We start from the raw sequence: 13,344 nt of genomic DNA, 5'->3' as shown, positions 1-13,344 counted from the left end.
GGCTATCTGTCAGAGTTGGGCATACTTGAAACTTCCAGTTCTATGAACTGAATTTAAATGTAACAAAAAAGGAGGCAAGCACCAAAATATAATGTTCAGATTATTTGAGTAGTATTGTCATCTTGATATTGTGATTGTTGGCTGATGGCATAGAATATGAATGAAAATAAATAATAAGTAATAATCCAGGCATGTATCTTACACAGGTAAAGGGAGCAATTAATTGGGATTCATGTCACTATTGTTATTAATAGGCCCTTAGTACTTTTTATCTTAAAATACATTAAAGATAAATTGCTGTACTTTCCCTCTAGCTTGATATATTTTATTTCACTTTAAAATTAAAGCAGCTCCAGGATAAAATATAGAAGCTGTTTAATACCAATTACAAATTGAGCAAACTCATTAAGTGTGACTAGCATGGCAATGTGATTTCACTCAGTAAGAATTTTTTTATTTCCATTCTTTTATTGTGCATTTGTAACATAAACTCTGTAATGTAATGTTTCATTTTAAGATCTTTTTCTTCTTCTAGGGAATTAATAACATAGCATTTTAAGGAACTTTTAATAAAAATACTATTTTTTTTGGTAAATTGAGTGTCACTACTTAGTATCAGAGACAATATTACATTCTTCACTGCATACTCAAGAAAATTTTAAAAGCCTGCCTGAAATCTGTATATACTTGGTCGTCTAAAAGCCAGATTAAAAATTTTTTTAACTTTTATTTTAGGTTCAAGGGTACATGTGCAGGTTTGTTATATAGGTAAATTGCATGTCCCAGGGATTCAGTGTACAGATTATTTCATCACCCAGGTAGTAAGCATAGTACCTGATAGGTAGTTTTTTAATCCTCATCCCCCTCCCTCCTTTGACTCTTAAGTAGGCCCCAGTGTCTGTTGTTCCCTTCTTTGTGTCCATGTATACTCAGTATTTAGCTCTTACTTCTACCTGAAAACGTGCAGTATTTGGTTTTCTGTACCTACATCAGTTTGCTTAGGGTAATGACCTCCAGCTCCATCCATGTTGCATGCAGCAAATGACATGATCTCATTCTTTTTTATGGTTGTATAGTATTCCATGGTGTGTAACACATTTGTTTACCCAGTCTAGGTTGATTCCATGTCATTACTATTATGAATAGTGCTGCAGTGAACATATGAGTGCATATGTCTTTATGGTAGAACAATTTATATTCCTTTGGATATATACCCAATAATGGAATTGCTGGGTTGAATGGTAACTCTCTTTCAAGTTCTTTGAGAAATCGCCAGACTGCTTTCCACAGTGGGCGAACCCATTTCCACTAGCAGTGTATAAGAATTCTCTTTTCTCTGCAACCTCACCAGCATGTTATTTTTTGACTTTTTAAAAATAGCCATTCTGACTGGTCTGAGATGGTATCTCATTGTGGTTTTGATTTACATTTCTCTAATGATTAGTAATGTTGAGCTTTTTTTCATATGCTTGTCGGCCATATGTATATCTTTTGAAAAGTATCTGTTCATGCCTTTTGAAAAGTATCTGTTCTTGTCTTTTGCTCTGTTCTTAATGGGGCTGTTTGGTTTTTGCGTGTTAATTTGTTTTAGTTCCTTATAGATTCTTCATATTAGACCTTTGTCAGATACATAGTTTGCAAATATTTTCTCCCATCCTGTAGGTTGTCTGTTCAGTCTGTTGATAGTTGCTTTTGCTGTGTAGAAACTCTTTAGTTTAATTAGGTCCCATTTGTCAATTTTTGTTTTTGTGGCAGTTGTTTTTGTTGTCTTTGTGATGAAATCTTTGCCAGAGCCTGTGTCCAGAATGGTATTTCCTAGGTTATCTTCCAGAGTTTTTATAGTTTTAGGTTTTACATTTAATCAGTCTTGTGTTGATTTTTATATATAGTGTAAGGAAAGTGTGCAGTTTCAATCTTCTACACATGGCTAGCCAGTTATTCTAGCATGTTTTGATATGAGCATTCATATTGTTTATTCTCAGAAGGGCTGAGGGAACCCTAGGATCAGTGCTCATTATATCGAAAAATTAAATGAGTAAATATACACTTAAGGTGGCCACTTCTGTTTGACTAAATCTGCTTATATAATTCTTTTCTCTATTATAGAATTTGGGTTAAGAAAAAAAAGTTTTCCAAGAATAATTATTAATCAGTGACTTAACATTTCTTGTGGCCTGGTGCAGTGGCTCATGCCTATAATCCCAGCACTTTGGGAGGCCAAGATGGGTAGTGACTTGAGCCCAGGAATCTGATGCCAGCCTAGGCAACATGGCAAAACCCCATCTCTACAAAAAATAAAACAAATGCTAGGCATGGTGGTATGTACCTGTAGCCCCAGCTATTTGGAAAGCTGAGGCAAGAGGATCACCTGGGCTTGGGAGGTGGAGGCTGCCATGGGCTGTGATTGCACCACTGCACTCGAGCTTAGGTAATAGAGTGAGACCTTGTCTCCAAAAAAGAAACCTTAAAAAAGAAAGTCTTAAGCCCCTCCCATTTATTCCCCAATTTATGTGGGCACATTGCAAAATGTGTGTGTGTGTCTGTATATTACATACACATATGATATTCTTAGAACTAAGCAGCAAAACTGTGTACAGCAACAAAACTAGAGAGAAAGAAGATGGGAAATCCCAGCTCCTAAACACTTCTCACAGAACCAGATGCATGCATAAGGCATGCTAGGTCTTACCTGTTGAGGGAGAGAAAAGCATGTTGCTAGCTGCCCGCCGTGCCATCAGTCCTATAGGATTGTTCGGGTATATGAAAAGATTTAATTAAATATCATTTTATAAATTTTGAATTCAGCACTTTATTCTTGAAAAGTTTTGGCATTTAGCAGAAAAAGAGTAGCTTAAAAAAAAATTGGCTGGGCGCAGTGGCTCATGCCTGTAATCCCAGCACTTTGGGAGGCTGAGGCGGGCAGATCACCCGAGGTTGGGAGTTTGAGACCAACCTGACCAACATGGAGAAACCCCATCTCTACTAAAAATACAAAATTAGCCAGGCGTGTGGGCTCATGCCTGTAATCCCAGATACCTGGGAGGCTGAGGGAGGAGAATCGCTTGAACCCAGGAGGTGGAGGTTGCCGTGAGCTGAGATTGCACCATCACACTCCAGCCTGGACAACAAGAGCGAAACTCTGTCTCAAAAAAAAAAAAATTAATTTTTTTTTGTTTGTTTTGGGATTTTATTTTCTGATTGTAAAAGTAATCCATGTTGTAAAGTATACAGAAGCAGAAAAAAAATTGCCCATCCTTCTGCTACCTGGGTCATCGCAATATAGTATATATGGTAATGAGAGATATCTGAGAACATCTTATTTGCAGCTCCCCCCAAAAGACTGTCTACGTTTGTGGGATACTTTCCAGTTTTAAATGTGTGATATTACAGAAACATCCAGATTCTGAATGATCATCAATTAGGTGTATATTTGGACCTCCCATTTCCACCACCATCATTTTTATTCTAGTCATTTTGTTTCACTAATTGGAGTTCTGGTTGATATCTGTTAAGGTAATAAATCCTGCCCTGTACAATTATATATTCTGATTTTGTACTGGCTGTAAGAACTGATAATATCATGGTCTCAGACCATTTCACAATGAATATGAGATCTGTCTAATGACTTTAAGGTATGGAATAAGTTCACAGTTCTTAACTTCATGTGAAATGTAAACAAAATGTTATGGAATTCCTTTTCTGTTACAGGTTGGTTGTGATCGTAGCCAAAACCTTGTGGACATTTGTAGAGAGAGGCAATTTCAGGCTTTTGTCTGTGATGCATTGGCAGTACCAGTCCGCAGTGGGTCTTGTGATGCCTGCATCTCCATTGCTGTTATTCATCACTTTGCAACAGCAGTAAGTATGGTCTTTCTTTCTCTTAAGAACTTGTAGCTAAAGCAGCAGGAAGAGTTCATGAATTTTGCTGATTTTGGACCCTGGTTTAGCTTTTCAGTTCTTTCCATTCTCTTTTCTTGTCACAGTTTGCCCTCTTTGTAAGAGCGCATGCAGAATGAAGATGGGCGACCGTTTAAGTATCTTCTACTTAAACAGAGAGCGGATGGGACTCTGTGCTTTTATGGCTGCATGCTTTTGCCCCTTTCCTACCCCAAGTCTCATTCACTTCTAAATGCCGTCCTTCAAACCCAGAGTCACAGAATTTTCGCTGGAAGAGACTTTGAGATCATCAGCTACAGGCCTCTTGAGTATTCTCTCTCCTCAGACTCTGAGTCCCTTCTCTATTTCTTTCTCAGCTCTTCTTTCTCAACCCATAGTTTTATCCCTGACATGTGAGTGTTACTTCTTTCCCATTCTGTTTTTCTTCCTTTCCTATTCTTTTTTTTCCAGAACTCTTTTTTAGCTGGTAGTAGTATGTTGACTCTTTTAGTATGTTCTTAGTTTTAAAATAAATAATATTTAATATTTTCTTTTTTTCTTTAAAGAACAAAAGCCCACTTATTTTTCTTGGGTGTCCGCAGTCGTTCCCCTGATCTAAGCAATAGCTTTATAGCTCACATTATGGGTCACCAGCAGTTTCAGTAGACCTTATGACCTTAACTGAGTTCAAAACAAATCAAAACAAATCAGAAAACTGTCTGTGTCAGTAGTCTCTTTACTTTTAATAGTAACCAAGAGATTCTGCTGGGCTGCAGCAAACAATATTAGGTTCTTTACAGCAAAAGCCACTAGGCTTCGGTACACTTAGAGGCATTATTGCAAATAGAGAAAGACTTGAAAGGAGGAGCTATACCAGTAAATTTAAAAATCCACTTCATTTGGAAGAAATGTTTGGCACACGTTGGTGGCTTCAGCTACAACTCAGTTGTTGTATTATAACTTATTACTATGACTTATTTTTGAGTGATAAAAGACACTAATGTACATAAATATATCTATATCCATTTTTTGCAATTGCAAATATATGTTGGATACCCTCCCCTGTATGAAGTTCTATATAAACGTTTTAGAAATCTGTCATGTACAACTTTCTCTCCCTATCTATTGTAATTTATTTAAAAAATAATTTATTGGCCACATGGAAAGGAGTGAAGTTGGATCCTTACGTTACACCATATGCAAAAAAAACCTCAAAGTGGATCAAAGACTTATATAGAAGAACTAAAACTATAAAATTCTAAGAAGAAAATAGGAGAAAAGCTTCATGACATTGTATTTGGCAATGATTTCTTGGATATGATAACTAAAAGCACAGGCACCAAAACAAAAAATAGATAAATTGGACTTCATCAGAATTAAAAACTTGTACATCAGACAACACTATCTGCAGAGTGAAAAGGCAGTCCACAAAATGGGAGAATATATTTGCAACTTGGTATATCTGATAAGGAATTAATATCCACAATATATAAAGAGCAACAAAAATACAACAATAACAAAACAATTAAAAAACAGACCAAGGACTTAAATAGACATTTTTCCAAAGAAGATATACAAATGGCCAATGAGCACATGAAAAGATACTCAGCATCACTAATCATTAGGGAATGCAAATCAAAGCCATAATGAGATACCACTTCACACACATTAGGATGGCTATTATCGGAAGCATAGAGAATAACAAGTGTTGGCAAGGATGTGGAGAAATTGGAACTCTTGTGCATTGCTGGTGGGAATGTAAAATGGATCGGCCACTGTGGAAAACAGTACAGTGGTTCCTCAAAAAATTGAACATAGAATTACCATATGATTCAGCAATTCCACTTCTAGGTATATACCCAAAAGAATTGAAAGCAGAGACCTGAACAGATGTTTAGACACATATGTTCATAGCAGCATTATTCACAACAACGAAAAGGTGGAAACAACTCACATGTTTGTTGATGGATGAATAGATAAGCAAATTATGGTATATACCTATAAGGGAATATTATCAAGCCTTAGGAAGGAAATTCTGACACATGCTACAACATGGATGAACCTTGAGGATATTATGCTAAGTGAAATAAACCAGACACAAAAGGACAAATATTATATCATTCTACTTATAAGAACTACTTAGAATAGTTAAATTCATAGACAAAAAGTGGAATAGTTTTTACCAGAGGCTGTGGGAGGGAGGCATAGGAGTTGTTATGATTTAATTGATACAGAGTTTCGGTTTGGGATGATGAAAAAATTCTGGAGAGGGATAATAGTGATGGTTGCACAACCATTAAGTATGAATGTACTTAATGTCACTGAGTTGTACACTTAAAAATGGTTAAAATAGCAAATTTTGTTACATATATTTATCACAGTAAAAATAAGTCATTGAGGCTGGTTGTGGTGGCTTAATGCGTGTAATCCCAGCACCTTGGAAGGCCAAAGTGAGTGGATCACTTGAGGTCAGGAGTTTGAGACCAGCCTGGCCAACAACGCAAAACCCCGTCTCTACTAAAAATAGAAAAGTTATCTGGGTGTGGTGGCGCACGCCTGTAATCCCATCTACTCAGGAGACTGAGACACGAGAATCACTTGAACCCAGAGGTTGCAGTGAGCCGAGATCATGCCACTGCCCTCCAGCCTGGGTGACACAGAGAGACTCTATCTGAAAAAAAAAAAAAAAAAAGTCATTGAAAATCAGTTACACACTGCTATTAAGCAAATAGCTGGGCACAAGATGGAGAAGACTCAGTCCCTGCTTCCTAGAACTCATGGTTTAGTGGAGGAGGTGGCATTTATTTATTTATTTATAATTTGTTGGATTTGTGTGTTGTTGGTTGAATGCCATAGTTATGAGTGGGACTTAGAGAGTCATTGAAAAGTCTAACACATGGGAGTACCTTGATGGGGTAAATGGCCTGATAGAGATCATTTTTATGGCACTGTGAAAGATGATATAGGGTAGAAGATAAGATTTTATATGGAAAATCTCATCCAAGTATCTGGAGACAACGAGGTAAGGGAATTAAAAGAGTCTACTGACCTGTGTCACATCCCTTCACTACTACAGTGTTCTTTTCAACTGATCCCAGGTTATCTCTATTTTAATCCAGTTTACACTCCGGTGCCAGTCTCTTCTTCCCTGACGCCACTGCTTCTACTATTTGACATTCTTTTTACTTTCGTGACCTTGAACAAACATTTTTAGTGATTTCTGAATACTTAGGTTGCTCAACTGTAAAATAATGATGACAATAACCTATCTCACAGGCCTGTCAGGATAAATGAGACAATACATAAAGTACTTATTATAGTGTCTTATACATAGTAAGAGCTCAGAAAAGATTAGTTATTGTTTTAATAATCATTTTTTTCAACCATTTTTATAAAATGGTCTCGTCTTATTTTTTAGCTTAATTTCCCGATATTTCCCGGCTCCCTAAACCCAACTTGGAAAAATCCTCAGAAAGTTTCCTCCTATTAATTCACTTCTCTGTGTATCAGTCATGCTGAAGTTGCTTTCTCCTATTTTAACATATAACCTGAGATTATTTCCTGGGCTTTTTGGCCATTTTGAATGGGCTACTTGGGCGTACAAAACAATGTATGTTACTTTGACAATTGAGGAAGGCATTGTCTGAGGCTAAGAGAGCTGTGGAACTGGAAATATTAATTTCTGTTTATCAAATATTGTGTGTATCTTAGTTCTGTTTCATTGCCAGCCTTATTTCCATATGTAGTTTATTACATTTTTTCCTCTTTTGTTAGCTTGCTGTTTACATATTATTTTGTTTTTAAATCATTACCCTAGACATGACAACATACATCTCTGACATTATAGTCTACCTTAAATTGGCATGATTACCCCTTCCTGACAACGTAAGACTTCATTAATAACATTTAACCCCTTCTGCCTTTTATTGTATTATTATTGTATGTTATTATTTGTTTTAAGCTCTCAACCTTCATTTATATTTCTTCACGTTATTTACCCTTTCTGGTATTCTTCCTTTTTTCCTGCATCTTCAGAGTTTCAGAGGAAGTAGGTTTCTTTTGCTCGAAGAGTTCTCTGTCCTATTTTCTTTAGTGTAAGTATACTGGTGACACATTCTCTCAGCTTGTGTGTATCTGAAATCTCTTTATGTTGCCTTCATCGTACAAATGATATTTTTATTTGGTATTGAATTCTTGATTGACATTGTTTTCTGTATTTTCCCTTCTTTTTCATCTCTGTGCTTCAATCTGGGTAATTTATACTGACCTGAACTATAGTTTAATACTTATCTTTGTAAATGTATCTAATTTGCTATAAATTTAAATTCATCTTGTTTTCTAGAATTTCCAACTTCTTAATATATTTTATCATGACTGGAATTCTTGATCTTTTCCTCTGGTGTTTTGAACACACTAACCATAGTATTAAAAAGGCTTTGTCTGGGGATTTATTTCTGTGATATGATATTTCTTTTTTTTTTCTCTGTTTTTCGGTCCTTTGGTCATCAGTATTTTTAGCATACTTCATAATTTTTCATTGTTTGCTAGGCATTTTATGTTAAAAGATTTGGGAACTTTTTCTCTGAAGGAGGTTAAATTTTTCTAAGGACAAGCAGATAAAGTATAAGCAGATCACTTTCATTCTGCAGAGAACTGGTTTTATGCATTATTGGGGATGATTTGTATCTATTTTGTTTTTGTTCCTACTTCTGTAATGTAGCCCTTCTGGGTCTCAAGTGAAAGCCTGGAATGTACGCCAAGGCTATTACACCTTGGCAGACCTTAAATTCCAATGTCTGTCTCTCTACCATTGGCTGCTAACATTTCTGTTTAGCATTTTAACTTCCCAGCTGCTAATCTGCTAAGTTTCTTGGAATTTCACCCTATCTACATGCAGCTTAGAAACCGGCAAATGCTTCAAAGGGTGTTTGTGTATAGATTTTTGAAATAATTTTCCTGCAGTTTCTCCTTTATCCATGACTCTGTCCCTCAGCTGCTTTGACCTCCCTATACTCAGAGCCCTACCTGTTCAGGCCACTAAGACTTCTGCATTCTGCTCATATTCTGTTATCCCACATTAGGAATTAGCAGATAATTTCAGGGAAAAGCTGGAGTGAATCTAGAGCTCACCTTGGCTTAACTTCCCTTCGCTCAGGGATTATAGCCCTTCAAAGGCCTGCCTGCAGTGTTACTCTCCAGTGCCTTAAGCAGCTGTTTTATGTATTTCACCCAGCCTTTCTGGTTGTTTTCAGTGGGAGAATTAATGCCAACAACTTCAACAAGGCTGTAAGTAGAAGTTTTCATAGTATAGTTGACACAATTCCTTTGTAAAAGCATTATATAAACATCGAAGTGCTTCATATTACCGCTTATGGCCCTGTAAGAAGTCATCAGTTGTTTAAAAGTCACAGGGAAGATTAACAGAAATAAACTTTGCTTTTCTCTACTTCCTCCTTCCTGAACACTTTTTTCTTAATCACAGAACAGAATGCCCTTTCCTCTTTTCTCTTTTTTGTTTTATATAAGACATTTCGTTAGATTTTCTTATTAGTCATCCTAATTGAAAACAGTCCTATGGTCAGTTTTATTTTCTAATTTCCTATCTCTTCCAGGTTAATCATGTGTTTTGGTTTTTTTCATTAGGAACGTAGAGTGGCAGCTCTCCAAGAAATTGTTCGACTCCTGAGACCAGGTGGGAAGGCACTCATTTATGTCTGGGCAATGGAACAAGAATATAATAAGCAGAAGTCCAAGTATCTTAAAGGAAATAGAAATAGCCAAGGAAAGAAAGAGGAGATGAACAGCGATACTTCAGTGCAGAGGTCACTTGTGGAGCAAATGCCTGACATGGGCAGTCGAGACTCAGCATCTTCTGTCCCCCGCATTAATGACTCTCAGGAAGGAGGATGTAATTCAAGGCAAGTTTCTAATTCCAAGCTGCCTATTCATGTTAACAGGACTTCTTTTTATTCTCAAGATGTGCTGGTTCCCTGGCACCTTAAGGGAAATCCTGATAAAGGCAAACCTGTTGAGCCATTTGGTCCCATAGGATCCCAGGACCCAAGTCCTGTGTTTCATCGTTACTACCATGTGTTCCATGAGGGAGAATTGGAAGCTCTCTGCCGGACTGTGAGTGATGTCAGAATTCTGCAAAGCTACTACGATCAGGGAAACTGGTGTGTGATTCTTCAAAAGACCTGATTATTTACCTGAACACATCATATAGAAAGAAGAAATGCTCACTTAAAAAAAAAAGAGACTAAATTAATTACCCTTTTAATTAAAGAGAAAACTTGTGGGAAAGTACCAAAGGAAAGCTGAGAAAAATTCGGAAGTAGGGATTCATTAGGAGACATTCAAATGGCTATTGTTGGCTGACATCACAGATGTGGTGTTGGCTCCTCCTACTTCCCTACGAGAGGTGGTTTCTAAAAGTGATTGAAGTAGTTTGTGCAGTGTTTGTAATTCTGGGGTAAGAGTCCAGGATTTTGAAGATAACAGTATTTTAGTAAAGTGCTACTAAATGTACTAAATCATGTAGGATTTTAGGGAAGTAATTATATGTTAATACAGAAAATATTCCTGGTCAATAGAAAATTGTCTGAAGTTTTACTTATGGTTTTTAGCTCTGTGAAATCATAGACAATAACCATTCTGTTTCCATGCCTGACTAGCCCAGGGCTGGACATATAGCAGGTGTCCAATAACATTTAGTCAATCAGATAATACCCAGAACTTAGCAGGAGTTTCATTTAAAAACTTCTTTTTGAACCCGACCATATACCAGTTACTATTTTAAGTACTGGTAATGAAGCAGTGAATAAGAAAAAGCAAAGCTCTTACTCTTATGTCGCTTACATTCTAGAAGGGGAGACAGACAACAGGCAAATAAATAAATAGTTACTATGTGCCAGATAGTGATAAATGCCATGAAAAACATGAAATGAGAGAGGATTTACCTTGGAGCAAAAGATTACTTTTAAATGGCTGGAATAACTACCAATCCTGACTAATTTATTATCAAGAGTTAATTAGTATTCCAAATTCATTGATTAGGGTGCTAAAAACAACCCAAATGTGCTCCTTTAACTCCTTTGTTTAAATAACAAAAGTTAGAAGGTGGTCACTCAGACCTAACTATGCCCTTAGAGTCAAAGCTGTGGTGTCCTTATTGGTTATTTCTAGTTGATTCATAATTTGTCCCAGTCCTGGTTCAATCAGGGGTTATTTTTTAAAATCTGTACAATATTGCATAATAGTAACCCAGTTAACTTACCACTTAGGTCAGGTTTCCAGGAGGAACAAAGGTAGAAAGTCAACCATAGGTCAAATTATCACATAGGAGGAAAAGCCTTTTTTTAAAAGAAAAAATTTTTTGAAAACTTTACTCCCAGTATGCATTACTTTTGTAGTAGTAATGCTTAAGACTGTTTTAAAGAAAAATTGCTTTCTGTGGATTATAGCTGCCTATATAATTAATATATATTGTTTTTAATGCTAGTGATACTTAATCTTGAAGCATCAAGTTTTCAGAAACCCGTAGTGATTGATAATGGGTCTTAGACGAGAGAATGATTATTTTTGTCATGGAATTTCAGTACAACATCCAGATGTACTGGTCCCTCTGGGATGAATTTATAAGGCTCATGATATAGGAAAAGGAATATAGAGCTAAAAACAGTTTTATTTCTGATATAAATTCTGGTACTTTGCACCAAAATTTGAAGTCAAGTCATGCCAATAAATTTTAAGATCCAAATAAAATAGATGATTTTCTATGAAGACAAAAAATACCAAAATTGACTCAAGAAGAGAGGGAAAATGGAAGATGTTGAAAAATAGCATAGGAATTCAGAACTTGGCTCTAGAATCAGGTTTCCTGAAAGTTGAATTCTAGATCTGTCATTTAGTAGCTGTGGGATTTTGGGCAAATTTCTTAACTTTTCTGTGCTTCAGTTTTCTTAGCTGTAAAATTGGAAGAGTTGTTATGAAAATTCACTGAAAGTATACTTGTATAGATCATAGACTAGTATAAGAATATGTATGCATTTGAGAAATATTCATGATTATTATTCCCAGAGGAGTTTTAGGTATTGAGTGATGCCAAATCTAATTTGTTAATTGTATAATAAAAATCTATATTCTTACTGACTTTTTTGGTCTGCTCATTCTTATAAGTTGAGACAGATGTTTTAAAATCTGCCCCTATGATGATGGATTTCTCTGTTTTTCTCTATAGGGTTGTTAGTAGCAATAGTACAAATCTGGAAAAAGTCCAAATGTCCGTCAACAGTAGAGTGAGTAAATTATAGTCAGTTCATACAGTACATTACTACACAAGCAATTAAAGTGAATATACTTACAAGCTGTAATGTAAATGAATTTCAGAAACAATGCTGAGTAAAAGAAGCCATATACAAAATAATACCATATGATTTCTGCAGAGTTTAGGAGTCCTCAAGACCATCCTTCTAACACCAACTACAAAGTTCAGGGTCCCTGAAAGAACACCCACACTTCTGATGCCAGCTGCAAGTTTGGGGTTCCTAAGACAACCCTCAGGTTTGATAATTTGCTAGAAGGGCTCACAGAACTCTGTGAAACTGTTATACTTGGGGTTATAGTTTATTACAATGAAAGGATACAAATTAAAATCAGCTAAGGGAAAAGGTACAGGGGCACAGTCCAGGAGGGTTTCATGCATGGAGCTTTCAGTTGTCCTCTCCCAGTGGCATTGTGGACAAAACTTACTTCTCCCAGCAACAATACAGGTGCAGTGTTGCCAACCAGGGAAGCTCACCCAAGCCTCAGTGTTCAGAGTTTGTATTGAGGCTCAATCACACAGACATGGTTGACCACACATGTGGCTGACTTTTAGTCTTCAGTCCTTCTGGAAGTCAAGCTGATACTGCTTGGCCCAGAGTCCCCAGGTAAACAGACTTGCTTATCAGGCAGCATATTCCAAGGGCTGGAGATCAACTCCCAGGAACCCAGGGCAAAGGCCCAACCTCTCTTGGATAAGGTTAACTCTACTACACAATTTCCTTTAGGTAAAAGTTCAAAAACCAGTAACATCGAAGCATATTTCTACAAGACTAAGTAGTGCTTTTGGTTAGAGGGAATGAGTGGTCTTCCTGGATGTTCACAATGTTCTCTATTTTCCCTGGATGGTGTTTCAAATGGGTGTTTGCTTTGTGATACACCACTGAGTTGTACACTTATGATTTTTATATGTTTTGTATCTATATTAGAAGCTTCAAAATTTAAAACAACTTGTAACAAAGTTCTAAATTAATACAGTTGAAATGTTTAAAAATATTTTTATATCGGCTTGATGAGGTATAATTTACATATAACATTAACAATTTTAACTGTACAATTTGATGAGTTTTGACAAATATAGTTATGTAATCATCACCACAGCCAAGATGGAGAACATTTTCATCACCCCAAAAAGTTTCCTCCTGC

General features: G+C 36.4%; 1 protein-coding gene and 1 long non-coding RNA gene across 9 annotated transcripts in view; one reads left to right on the top strand and one right to left on the bottom strand.

Moving 5' to 3' along the window:
* Window positions 1-9,825, bottom strand: part of LOC105493665 (uncharacterized) — a 57,399-nt gene extending 47,574 nt beyond the window's left edge. Inside the window, exon 1 of one of the 2 annotated variants that reach the window (XR_011611039.1) lies at window positions 9,687-9,825. This is a non-coding gene — a long non-coding RNA (uncharacterized lncRNA). The remainder of the gene's footprint in view (window positions 1-9,686) is intronic. The other variant, XR_011611040.1, reaches the window with a different exon arrangement.
* LOC105493666 (alkB homolog 8, tRNA methyltransferase) overlaps window positions 1-13,133 on the top strand; it is a 67,048-nt gene extending 53,915 nt beyond the window's left edge. For 5 of the 7 annotated variants that reach the window (XM_011761507.3, XM_011761508.3, XM_011761509.3 and 2 more), the window contains 2 exons: window positions 3,709-3,858; window positions 9,520-13,131. In XM_011761507.3, the coding sequence (XP_011759809.2) occupies window positions 3,709-3,858; window positions 9,520-10,077 (708 nt within the window). In that variant the 3' untranslated portion in view covers window positions 10,078-13,131. Of the gene's footprint in view, window positions 1-3,708; window positions 3,859-9,519 lie in introns of all 7 variants that reach the window. The other 2 variants (XM_011761512.3, XM_071075529.1) reach the window with 1 other exon arrangement.
* The last annotated feature ends 211 nt before the right edge of the window (window positions 13,134-13,344 follow it).

The sequence above is a fragment of the Macaca nemestrina genome, chromosome 12 (assembly GCF_043159975.1).
Source record: "Macaca nemestrina isolate mMacNem1 chromosome 12, mMacNem.hap1, whole genome shotgun sequence".
Taxonomy (NCBI): domain Eukaryota; kingdom Metazoa; phylum Chordata; class Mammalia; order Primates; family Cercopithecidae; genus Macaca; species Macaca nemestrina.
This window is presented reverse-complemented; position numbering and strand designations above follow the sequence as displayed.